Below are 13,414 nucleotides of genomic sequence, written 5' to 3' on the forward strand. Positions count from 1 at the left end.
CTAAAAACAAAAAAAAAACCATCAGGTGAGTGACTGTTCTATGGGCGAAATGCCTTGTTAAAGGGAGAGGTCAGAGGAGAATGACCAGACTGGTTCAAGCTGACAGAAAGGCAACGGTAACTCATGTAACCACACATTGCAACAGTGGTGTTCAGAAGAGCATCTCTGAATGAACAGCACGTCCAACATTGAAGTGGATGGGCTACAGCAGCAGTAAACCACGAACATACCCAGCAGCCACTTTATTATGTGCAGGAGGTATCTAATAAAGTGGAAGTACTTTATTAGGTGGCCACTGAATGTTTATTACCTTTAGTAACCTTAAAATACTGTAAATGCTCGCCCTAATTTAAGGATAAAAACATCTTCTCTACCTGCCTTCCCTTAAGATTTTGAAGACCTCTTTGTGTCTACTTGTTTCAGTGAATTTGAAAAGGTTTACCTAGATGCCTAACTAAATTATTTGCCAAATTTCAGAAGATAGTAACTGAAGTATGCATTGAAAAAAATTGCTGAAGCAATGCACAATCCTTTTCAAATCTTTATTCTAAATGTAAAACTTGGAGATTGACGTCATACGTGGGAAAAGGAAGCAGTGCCAGTTAATTAATATCTGATCGTGGCTATTTCAGTATACATCTCCTGGTTTTGCAACCTCCCTCATGGATTTCCAATCCACCGAGCATCCTCAGTTGTTCCTTGATTTAAATGCCATTCAGCAACAAGGAGAAAAGCAAGCACCATGATTTTAAACAAACTGATGTGACCATTCATACTAACAAAATGTTATGGAAGACTGCCGTTACTCAGTCTTCAACATTACCAAATGACTGAAATTCCACACCTCAAATGTGAAACCCATTCACGTAATTCCCTCACTTCCAGGTGTTATTAGATTGCTTTTTAACTCATAATACTAGGTGGAGCCAGCCAGTTCCTAAAGCTAAGGAGAGCACCATAACATTAGTCACTTGGAATTAGAAATGCCCCACTAAATGTAAGGTTTCAAGTTCCACTGGGCATGAATTGTACATGCATTCATCTGGAGTCCATAGCAACTGCACAAGCAATCAATATGTTGTTGTTGGAAATTAATGTTGGCAATTCTGATTGATGAATACCTACTATTCTTTTGATGAGTTATTTGTGTGATACAGTTGTATCAAAGATGCTTTGTAAATTATTATGTCAATACGGATTGCAATATGCTGTATGCCAGTCACGAAGTGTTGCTTCAGGAGATGTCCCACTGTTTGAGCTATTCATGAGCAGCTGTCCCATGTAATTCAGTGAGACTACAGATGGAGGTTAAAATCGAGACATTATTTTTTAAGCTGGCTACCAGCAAAAGCACATCTAGCAGTATCAATGAATTGTAATTCTGTCTTAACTATTCCAAATTGTTCAGACATTTAGCTGTTCGTTAAAATTATAAACCCCTCAAATAATTGATTTGTCCTAGCTTTGCAATTTTTCCATGGGATAGTACTGTGTGAAACCAGTTTGGACTAGTTTTGGATAGTTGACACCTTAATGGTAAACTATACATATCCACAATCCTGATGTGACATACAAAGAAACTGCATGATTATAAGGATTCTTATGCAATGCAACTTTTGTATGATATATGCAACTTAAACTTGAGTTGGCAAATGAATGAATTGAATGACTGTCTTGGACACAAACCTGAATAGATGCAAGTGACAAAATTCTAATTTAATCTCACTTGTTGTTACAGTTCCTGGAAGACCCAGGCTTCTGGTTAGTCATACACAGATGAATACAGCCCTTATTCAATGGCACCGTCCAGTAGAAACCTTTGGACCAGTCCTGGGTTATCGTTTAAAATTTGGGCGCAAAGACTCTGAATTACTCACAACGCTGGAATTCACTGAGAGAGATGACCATTACACTGCTACCGATATCCACAAGGGCACTTCGTATGTCTTCAAACTCAGTGCAAAAAATAAAGTTGGCTTCGGGGAAGAGATAGTGAAAGAAATCACAATTCCAGAAGAACAACCAAGTGGATTTCCCCAGAACACGCATGCTGTCAGCTCCTCAGCCTCTACCATTGAGCTGAAATGGCAGCCTCCAGTTTTGGCAGAGCGTAATGGTTTAATCACTAAATATGTTGTGTTATACAGAGATATCAACAGCCCAAATCATCCAATAGAGTTCTCTGTGGCTTCTCCTGAGACATCTTTGAAGCTTGCCAACCTAAAACCAGACACCACTTATGATATCAAAGTACGAGCTCATACCAGTAAAGGTCCAGGTCCATATAGTCCTAGTGTTCAATTCCGGACACTGCCACTAGATCCAGGTAGGATTTGTCTATTTGTGTGCTCCTTGATGCAGGTGGGTGACAATATTTGTGAGCTGGGTCACACAATTATACATTGTATCTCAGTTCTTTCCACCAACTTGAAAGGTAAAGTTCTTGAGTCTTAATATGCTTTGGGACTTCTGTGCTGATGTAGGTGCTATCGCCAGAGACTACTTAAACCTGCATGGCCTACAAAGGTAAGCTTTAGTCAATAAGATTTCCAGAGATTCAAGGTAATGACAGGTCTTTAAAAATACAGGTTGGAGAGGTGATTAGTACAAATAATTGATGCAATCCAGTACTCCCCTCTAAACTATTGCTCTTCTTACCTTTTCAGCAGTGTTTGCAAAAAATTTTCATGTTAAAGCTGTAATGAAGACATCAGTGTTATTAACATGGGAGATTCCTGAGAACTACAACACTGCCATTCCTTTCAAAGTGAGTATTTTTGTCTCTGTAAATAAATGTTGCTTCACTACTAATGGTTGTTTGGGTAGATGGTTGTAGATTGTGTAAGCTTGTTTGTCACATCCCTTAGGGGAGAAATGACATTGTGGTTCTACTTGCACCATATTTTTCTGTCTGTTTAATGCAAACAGCAGTCCACATGCTAACCTGATCACAATACTGGTAGTAATATCTATTCTTCAATTTATGTTTAGCATTATAGAGCAATTAGGACTTATGACAATGGTTTAACTTCATTCCTATACCCTATCTCCATGGAAGTATTGGTTTTATTGTGCTAGAGTCACAGAATAATAAAATATGGAAGCAGCCTTTTCAGCCCAGCATGATGGCCAGCCAAGATGCCCATCTAACCTCTTCCCATCTGGCCCATATCCATCTAAACATTTCCCGTCCATGTACCTGCCCAACTGTCTTTTAAGTGTTGTTATTGCATCTGTCTCAATCAATTCCTCCAGCAACTGATGCAATTTTATGAAAGCTTATCACTGTGCAAGGTACTAGTTGATGGAAGGACAAATGCATTAGGAAAGTGAGAACTTGCAGAGAAGATTCATCAAGACGATGCTTAGGGAGAGACTGAATAGGCTGGGGTTCTTTTCCTTGGAGCAGAGAAGGCTGAGGTGAGACCTAATGGATGACTACAGAATTATGAGGGACATAGACAGGTAAAAGCAAACATTTCCACACAGCAGTATATAAACCAGAGGGCATTGGTGTAGGAGAAAGTGTAAGGGTTTTAGAGAGGTCTAAAGAATAATTTCCTGAGTGGTCAGAACCTGGTGACTGAGTAGATGATGGAAGCAGAGATTGGAGGTGTCAGTTTGTGGGCACGTGAAGTGTAGAATTAGGAATAAAAAGCTTAACAATGCCCCTGTCAATGCTTCAGGAAGGAGTACATTTCAGAGGTATCTGCAAGAAATGTCTCATCATCAGAGCAAATGTGAGGGAGAAAGAGGAACAAGGAGAAAGTCCTTAAGGGAAACAGGGTGAGAGAGAATATAGTCAAGGTAGTTGTGGAAGCTAGCGGGCTTGTAATAGATGTTTGTGGATGGCCTATCACTGAGGTAGGTGCAGAGAGACCAAGAAAGGAAAATCAGAGACTAACATTGTAAAGTTAAGGGCCAAATGGAAATTGGCAGCTGAAGTGATGAAATTTGTGAGTTCCTGTGGAAATGCAGTATGTAGGATTATTGTCATCATCAAGTAGTGGGAAAAGATCTGTGAAAGTGGGACTAGGTAAGTCCAAAGCAAAGACAGGTATAGCTTTGGTCCATGTGAGCGGCCATACCCTATACCTTTGATTTGGAGAAAGTGAGTGGAGTTAAATGGGGAAGTTGTTCATTGTGAGGATAAGTTCAGCGAAATGACTGAATGTGTTGGTGGAGGCACATAATGTGGTTTCATCTACACTGGAGAAACCAAACACAGACTGAGTGAGTGCTTTGTGGAGCACTTGTGTACCGTCTCCAGGAGTGACTCTGTGATTTCAATTACCTGCCACTTTAATTCCCCATCCCATTTCCACCTTCCTGCATTGTGACAGGGAGGCCAAGCTCAAGTTTGAGGAGCAACTGCTCATATTCGGTCAGGTCTTATTGCAGCTTTTGGGACTAAATATAGATTTTTTTGACTTTAGGTAACTCACTCATTCTTTCTGCTTGGATCAGAACTGACCTTCGTATTGATCATTCTGGCTAAGTTTCTTTTCTGTTTGTAGAGTCTGGCCTACAGCCTCACCAATATCAGCACATTACATAAACAAAGGAGCAAAACCTGCTGCTTAACTACCATTAAGCCATTTGGTCTCATCCCATTAATGATATGTCCTATATTCTACCCATCCTTCCCCACCTTCTCTAATACTGCAAACCAACTTGTTTTCTCTCTTTCTCAGTTCTGGTGAAGGGCCTTGGGACCTAAAAATTAACCGTTTCCCTTTCCACAGATGCTGCCTGATCAGCTGAGTGTTTTTAGCATTTTCTATTCTCATAAGATAAAATTAACCCGGTAAAGATACTTAAAATGGTGCATGGTTTGGTCAGGTTATGTGTGCAGAGAATATTGCCATATGGGAGCAATTAGAACTCGTGGTTAGTTTAATAGGGAAGTAAGCTATTTCTATATTCAGGGAAGAGTTCAATGTGGAATTGTTTGCCAGAGAAGGTGATTGAAGTAGAAGCCTGCTTTCAAAAGGAAGCTAGAGGAGAAGTTAAGGAAATTCTTTTCAGAAGTTGAGGTGAGAGAGATAGAACTTGTTTTGAGTGTAAACACCAAAAGGGACATGTGGCTTGATGCTTTGTTGAATGTTCTATTTAAGAATTGTATTTTTTTCCTTTGTGCTGTGATTATGATGTACATAGTTTAGTATTTTAGCATTATCCATTTGAAGTATGATGGCTCATAATTTCCACAATCCTGGAAGACTTGTGTGGAGCTACTTAGGTTTTCTTCATAACTACGAGGAAATGGTGGACTCCATAAAAATGGAGGTCCCAGACTTCTGCACAACCAGCCATTATTGTCAGATCCATAGCAATGTGGTGTTGGAATCTTCGCAGAGTCCAGCAATTATTTGCATACTTCTTGCAGTTTCCCGTCTTCATTTTGAGCTGCCCACTTAATCCAGAGCAGATTAGAGTGCATTCATTTCAATGTAGAGAGGAAGAGTGGTGAGGGAGGGTGGTAAACCCAATTAATTCATTTGTTGTAATTGATTGAGATAATTCAGATAATTGATCATTTTGGGTTTTATGTGCTTTAGTTTTTCAAATAGCTTCTTTTAATACTATATGAATTACTAATTAATGTTGAGCATTGGAAACACTCACAAATGGTTAAGATATTTGACAGGTGTTTGAGCTTGATAGCATGTCTTCATCAGCTGTCAGAGCACGTCCAGACAGTATACAATCTGAAGACCCTGACTCGCTAAACAGATGAGTGTTAGTTTCCCTGAGAAAGTTCTCAGCTGGGGATCAGTTGAAGATGGGAACAGGTTGGACAGGGATATGAGTACATGTGGTAAGACGTAGAGTCGCTCGGGTATACAGCAGAAAAACAGACCCTTTGGCCCAACTTCTCCATCTTGATTGAGATGCCCACTTAACTTAGTCCTATTTTCCCGTGTTTGATCCATAACCTTCTAAACCTTCCCTATTCATTTATCTGTCTAAATATCTTTTAAATGTTATTACTGTACTTGCCTCAATCACTTCCTCTAGCAGCTCACTCATGTACATATACCCTTCTGTGTGAAGAAGTTGCCCCCTCAGGTTTTGTCAGAACATTTGAATATGGCCCAGTGCTGAGAGAGAAAGGCACTGAAGCAGGTCAACCATTCACTGACTAATGTGAACTGCAGAATTTTAAGGGAAAGGAAAATAATAAATGCTAGGCCAATGGGGCCATTAACTAAAACTGTCGATCTGTAATTAAAATGCCAACACTGTGGCTGAAAGCAATACCTAAATACTAAAGTGCGATTTCCAATCCTGATGTACAGCTCGCCTGCGGGGGTATGTAGATCCCGCAGCAGAGTCTGTGGTTGTGACATGTTTCTATTAAATCTTTTTCTCCTCACCTTAACCAATGCTCTCAATTTGATTTCCTAATTCTGGAAAGAAGACTGAGTGCATTTATCCTATCCATACTCTGATTTTATACATCTCTGTAAGTTCCTTGGCCATCTATGCAAGAGTTTGTCCTAGCCTGGCCAACCTCTCCCTATAACCCAGTTCTTTGAGTCCTGGAAACACCTCCATAAATCTTTACTGCCCTCGTTCCAGCTTAACAGCATCTTTCCTGTAGCAAGGTTACCAGACGTGAATGCATTACTCCATCTTGAATTAAATTCATAGGAATGAAAGGGTTACCATACGAGGAATGTCTGGCAGCTTTTGGGCTGTATTCCCTGCAGTTCAGGAGAATGGGGGTGGGATCTCATTGAAACATTCCGATTGTTCAAAGGCCTGCACATATTAGATATGGCAAAGTTATTTCCCATGGTAGGGGAGTCTAGGACAAGAGGGCACGACTTCAGGATTGAAGGACGTCTACTTAGGACAGAGATGTGGAGAAATTTCTTTAGTCAGAGGGTGGTAAATCTGTGGAATTTGTTGCCACTAGCAGCTGTGGAGGCCAAGTCCCTGGGTGCATTTAAGGCAGAGATAAACAGGTTCTTGATTAGCCAGGGCATCAAAGAGTATGGGGAAAGGCAGGGGAGTGGGGATGACTGGAAGAATTGGATCAGCCAATGATTGAATGGCGGAGCAGACTTGATGGGCCAAATGGCCCACTTCTGCTCCTATATCTTATAGTGTTATGGACACAACAGTGAGAAACCATATTAGTGCATACTTGAAAGCCTGGAAAAAATGCTGGAAGTGTACATAATGGCAGTCAGTAACAGTGGAAAGCAGAGACAAGTTGGAATGTGATATCTCAGAATTTACCTACCTACATCTGAAAAGTCTTCTTGCCTGTGTTTCTCCAAAATTGGACCGGTTGTCATTTACCGGCTGCTGTCTTTGTTAATCAGATGTAATGCCAGCTGCAGTTCATTTTTCTGTAAAAATCTACTTTGTTAAGTGTCCTCATTTGCTATTGTAACAAAGGAGTTAGAGTCAATCATATAGTGAAAGAAACTAGTTCTTTGGCCCACCAAGTCAATGTCACCCATCAAGTAACAATCCATGTTAATCCTGCTTTCTTGGTCTATGGCTTACTGTGCCTTGGCAATTCAGTTTTAAACATGCAAGTCTCTGTCTACACTAACTTCATTAGGTTGCGTGTCTCTGATTCCACCATTTAATGGGTAAAAAAAACACTTCCTCAGCGCTCCACTAATCCTCTTGCCTTTTATCTGAAATCTATGCCATGAGGTTTTAGACACCTTTTGAATCATGCAGCTCTTTAGAACACCATGTCAGTTTTGACCTCTCAAGTATCTATCATTGCCAGTTCTATTTAGCAACTCTTGGTCTATAACCTACTGTACCTTTGCAGATCATGTTTGTACTGATGCTTCATAAATGCTGTGTGAATACTTGCCTCCATCACTATCTTAAGAAGTGTTTTGCAAATTGTACCCACCCTTAGGATGAAAATATTCTTTCTCTGATCCCTTCTAAATCTTATTGTTTACCGTAAACTTGCACCCTCTGTTTTTGGATGCCTTTGTCACAGAGAAAGTTTCTATCCTATCTACCCCTCTAGTCTCTCATCATGTTGAAAAATTCTGTCAGGGAATCTGTCAGCATCCTGCAGAAGGGATTCACCAGGATATTGCCTGGGATGGAGTGTTCCAGAAGGGTGGAGAGTCTGGTTTTGTTTTCCTTGGAGGGAGAAAATGACGTGTACAGAATAATGAGGGATGCAGATAGAGCAGGTTATACGATTTTTTTTCTCTCTGTAGCTGAGATATCTAAAACCAGAAGGTGAATGGGTAGAAGATTGAGAGTGAATCTGAAGAATTTTCCCAGAGGGTAGAAAGAATTTGGAAATAAGAGAGTGTAAGGAGGAGAGATTCTGACAGTAATTAAGTATCTCGATGAGCACTTTATTGACCAAGGTTAGGAAGCCAAGTGCTGGAAAAAGGAATTAGAGCAGATGGCTAGTTCATGGTCAACATGAACATGGGAAGCCAAGGGGTCTGTTTCTGTACCATGTGGCTCCATGGCTCAAAATCTACTGACAGTTTTATTGATCAAGGTAACTTATGTTGTGGAATTGTGTGTCCAACACTACTTACGAAGTCTTTGATATTTCGGTAATATGTTCAGGGAACAACCACTCCTCAGAGCAGCATCACTCCTGCACTCTAATGTTTCTCTGATGGATCTGGGCAGCCATGAAGGGAAGGGTCAGATTTATAGAATAGTTCCATTGTTTACTGTATGCAAAACTATCTTGATATAGAGTATTATGGATTAAAACATTTCAGGTAAGCTTAGCTTCATTTAAATTAACACTGACTAAAATAAATCAGATGAAATTACTGTTGTTGGTACTTATATGTGAATAGTCAATGGAAGACATTTCGAAAATCCTGCGTTGTGTTCATGCCAACTATTTTACTTAAGCCATCAACTGGACAAATCCAGCCCATGCTATTTCAATGCGTTCTAAGTGCATTATCTTCCAGCCATTCTGTGTCAAAAAAAACTTAAGTATCTCAGCTATTCAGCTTCTATGTTTCTAATGTGCATGAAATTGAATTTTGTTTGGTTATTTTCTCTTTCCCTGTAAAGTGTGAGGACTCAGGATGTTCTTCCATTTCAACTAAGCCTCTTATTATCTTCATGGTTATTTCTATCATTTGTATGACTGAGCACCACCTGGATCCTCTGGCTCACTCGTAAATAGTGGCCCAGATTTTGCTGAGTTTTGCCATTTCCCCTTGAAACTGCTGGCAAGTCTGGGATTTCTCCTCTGGCTGTGTGGATGTTTCAAACAATTTCATGGCTGCTCTTCATACTGGGAGTGTATACAGATGCTGAGAAAGATACACCAGCATACAAGCTGTGGGATCTGCTCTCAGATCCTGTGCCAAGTTCCATGCACAGTGACAAGTGTGACCAAACAGCAAAATGTGAGCCATCGTCTAAGAATGCTTCTGAATTCAACAGTCGCAATGTGAAATAACATGCCACTCATTACACTTAACTATCTTTCAAGAATTTATCCCATGCTTGAGGTTTACATATTTGACAGTGTATGGCAATATATTTGTTAACCTTTACTCATTAAAATGAAGTAAAACCCAAAAGATTCTTGTCCTTCCATTTCCCTTTTCTAATGGGAGCACTTAAGTTTCTTTTGTTTCAGAATTGTCACTGATTTATTTTAAATCCTTATTACTGCCACTGCCATTTTACATGTGTGGTAATTACAGTTACATCACAATCACTACACTTTCATTTCATACACACGAACATCACTTCAAGTCTATTGTGTCACATCTCTTAACTGTGCATATTAGGGAGAATCAAAGCAAAACTTCCTACATCATTCCCTCAGATACCAAGAACTCTTCATCCTGATGCGTCATTCCCATCCATTGATGCTGCCTGAATGCTGAGCTCCTCCAGCAATTTGTGTTTCTTGCTCAAGATTTCCAGCACAACAGAATCTCTTGTGATTACATATAACAGAGCAAGATTCCTTGCAACTTTAATGTAGGTCTTCGACCTGAAATGTTAACAGTTCCTTTCCTCCCACAACTGCTGCTTGATCTGCTGAGTTAATGCAGCACTTTATTTGTTGCAACCTTGCTATTCTATTAGATAGCTTTTAAATTTTATTGTTTGCATCTGTGCCATTTTCACATCTGTTGATGCATCTTCGCATCTTTGTTCAGCTCATGTGGTTGAAGCCCTTGCCTTTGTTATTTCCAGACTTGACGAATATATCTTGACTAATATATCCTCTCCTCTTTTGCATTTCTCAGTCTGCTTTCAACTAATGAGGTTTTCTAAAACTTTTCTTTTTATGCCTTATGTCACACCAAGTCCCTTTCAACATTCACTCTAGCATTGCTGACCTTTATTGGCTCCCAATGGTATTGCTGCCTGCCGCACCTCCAACAGAACCCTTAGATCAGCTGCAGGGACCACCACTCATTGATGTTTCCCTCCCTTAGCTCTGGTACATCTCTTGGTGGCAGAGCAGTGACAGGTTCGTCTCCCTGCCGCCCCATTGCAGCTTTCAATGGGGTTAGTTGGTCCTCAATTTCTGTCCTTCCTTCTCAGCCGCAGCCAACAGCTGCCCTTTTCTGCTTCTTTAGCCAACTCTGGTGGCCCTCCTGAGCCTCGCTCCGGTCACTGCCATATTATGGAGTAACCTTGTTGTTGATGTGCCGACGAAGCCCCGGCATCCTACCTCCACAGAGTAGATGATAGTCCTCCAGCCAGCTTCCTTACACTCAGCTGCAGGTCTGAGTACGTCAGCCTCTTCCACTCATGTGCAGCCTCCACCCCTTCCTCCATGGGATAGTTGACTCAATGAGAAGGACTGTCTAGGCGGCCATGAACCACAGTACTGTCTCTGGGCGGAGAGATGTGGTAGTGACTTCCATGGGGAGCGGTAGCTGTCTGCCGAGATCTGCCCTCATGTTCCACTCCATGCCTGTGGAGAGGAGCTCCTGGGCAGGTGCGTTCAGCACTCTTGCCAGCCTTAACGAATGGGATGAGTTGTTATCCTGCTGGGGAAAGGCTGCTTCTCGCATCCCACCTGCAGGTCTCTTGGATTTCTGCTGACTTCCTGAGGACTTAGTCATGTTGCTATCGGCTATGCCCTTGGGGCAGTGCAGGTTTGCATCCTGCTAGGATGTGTTGGAGGTTGGCATTGGCAGTATCATACACAGCTGAACTACTGGTGAAGATTATGGGAGCCGGGCAAGGTGTCACAGGTTGCCCTGCTGAGGGAGTTGACTCTGGTTTGTGGGACCTTCCACGGGTCAGACCAGCTGAATGACTTGTTGATGGTGCCCTACCATTTTGTCCATCTTCCCTGACAGCTCTGTGCTACCGAGTAGCACTCCTGCTCTGTCCTTGTCACTACCATGCCTTTTCTCTCTTTCTTCGAGGCCTCAGACCAGAAACATGCAGTCTGCTGATGGCCTGGTCTACTGCAGCTTGAGCTCTCCATTTACGGCAGTGTGGGTTGAGGCATTGGCACTCCTCCCTCAGCTCAACGGTCAGTCGGGTTTCCTCCTGCTGCGCCCCAGACTGATGGATCTCAGTGGAAGCTGCAACATGTTCTTCCTGAAGAAGCCAGTGGCCGAGAAACATGCCGAGGCAGCCCCAGCCGTTTCCTGGTTGTACGAGTTGGCTGTCCCATCGATTCTACTGGCTGTTGATGAGGGAATTTACACATTACAAATATTACGCATTTTCAGGGGCCACATCACCCTTTGGTACAGCCCAATAATCCTTGGCGACACCTACACTTCTCCACCTTTCACTTCTTGAGTACCTCTGAATTAAATGGTTCCATTAATTGTTTATCCGTAAGCAAATTTGTTTATTTGAATGTATCCTAAGGCAGGGTCATTCTTGGAGACCAGGTTTCGCTCAGCGAGGTTCTTGTTCAACTTGGTCCATGGGCTTTTATTCCCAATGTTTCAATTTTTTTTAGATTATGAGGACACTCAGTCCTCGTTTATTGTCATTTAGAAATGCATGCATGCGTTAAGAAATGATACAATGTTCCTCCAGAGTGATATCACAAAAAAAGGACAAACTAAAGACTAATACTAACAAGACCACATAATTATAACATATAGTTACAGCAGTGCAAAGCAATACCATAATTTGATAAAGAGCAGACCATGGGAACGGTAAAAAAAAAGTCCCAAAGTTCCGATCCACTCCAGATAGTCCCCGATAGCAGGCGGCACAAGGGAGAAACTCTCTCTGCCATAAACCTCCAGGCACTGGCAACTGTCGATGTATTGGAAGCACCCGACCACAGCTGACTCTGAGTCCGTCCAAAAGCTTCAAGCCTCTGACCAGCCCTTTGACACCGAGGACCATCTCTGCCGAGCGCTTCAACCTCGTCCCGGCCGCCAAGCAACAAGCAAAGCCGAGGATTCGGGGCCTTCTCCTCCGGAGATTCTTGATCACACAGTAACAGTGGCAGTGAAAAAGGCATTTCTGAAGTTTCTCCAGATGTTCCTCCGTTCTCTCACGTCTGTCTCCATCAAATCAAGATTGTGCATGGCACCCTACTTGACAGATTACAGATATCATTCACCGGAGTGGCCGCGCAAGCTGCGTCACGCTGCCATCTTCTCCTGCAGGAAATGCACATTGGATTATTTTTGAGACCCTATTGGCACAGATTCACTTCACTGTAGCCTTTCTGCAGGACTAAGTCAACTTATGTCACATTTTAGAGGAAGAGATTATTGTTCAAAATCAGTGAAATCCATTGAAAAAAGTGACAGTCTGATTTTACCTGCTGATGTCAACCAAAGTTCAAGACTCCTTTAAAGCAGTGGTGCCTCTGTATACTCTGCAGATACATACACACGTACACCTCAACCCAATCCATTCAAATATTGAAACGAAAATTATTATCAAAATACATATATGTCACTGTATACTACCTTGAGATTCATTCATTTGTAGGCATTCACAGCAGAACAAAGAAGCACAATAGAATCATTGAAAAACTACACGCGAAGACTGACAAACAACCAATGTACAAAAGAAGACAAACTGTACAAATACAAAAAAAAAGTAAATAAATATTACTGAGAACATGAGTTGCAGAGTTCTTGAAAGTGAGCCTTTAGGTTGTGTAAACACGAGGAAATTTGCAGATGCTGGAATTTCAAGCAACACACATAAAAGTTGCTGGTGAACAGCAGGCCAGGCAGCATCTCTAGGAAGAGGTACAGTCGATGTTTCGGGCCGAGACCCTTCATCATGATGAAGAGTCTCGGCCCAAATCATCGACTGTACCTCTTCCTAGAGATGCTGCCTGGCCTTTAGGTTGTGTAATCAGTTCAGAGATGAGGTGAGTGAAATTATCTCTGCTGATTCAGGAGTCTGATGGCCTGATTGTTCCTGAACCTGATAGTGTGGGTCCTACAGCTCCTATCCATCCTTC

At 41.7% G+C, this 13,414-nt stretch overlaps 1 protein-coding gene across 13 annotated transcripts in view; it reads left to right on the forward strand.

Moving 5' to 3' along the window:
- The window catches only part of LOC134347072 (receptor-type tyrosine-protein phosphatase delta-like), a 2,469,925-nt gene that overhangs the window by 2,301,768 nt on the left and 154,743 nt on the right, over nt 1–13,414 (forward strand). For 7 of the 13 annotated variants that reach the window (XM_063049175.1, XM_063049163.1, XM_063049170.1 and 4 more), the window contains 2 exons: nt 1,739–2,326; nt 2,667–2,767. In XM_063049175.1, coding sequence (XP_062905245.1) covers nt 1,739–2,326; nt 2,667–2,767 — 689 coding nt within the window. The remainder of the gene's footprint in view (nt 1–1,738; nt 2,327–2,666; nt 2,768–13,414) is intronic. The other 6 variants (XM_063049166.1, XM_063049171.1, XM_063049168.1 and 3 more) reach the window with 2 other exon arrangements.

The sequence above is a fragment of the Mobula hypostoma genome, chromosome 5, assembly GCF_963921235.1.
Source record: "Mobula hypostoma chromosome 5, sMobHyp1.1, whole genome shotgun sequence".
NCBI lineage: Eukaryota > Metazoa > Chordata > Chondrichthyes > Myliobatiformes > Myliobatidae > Mobula > Mobula hypostoma.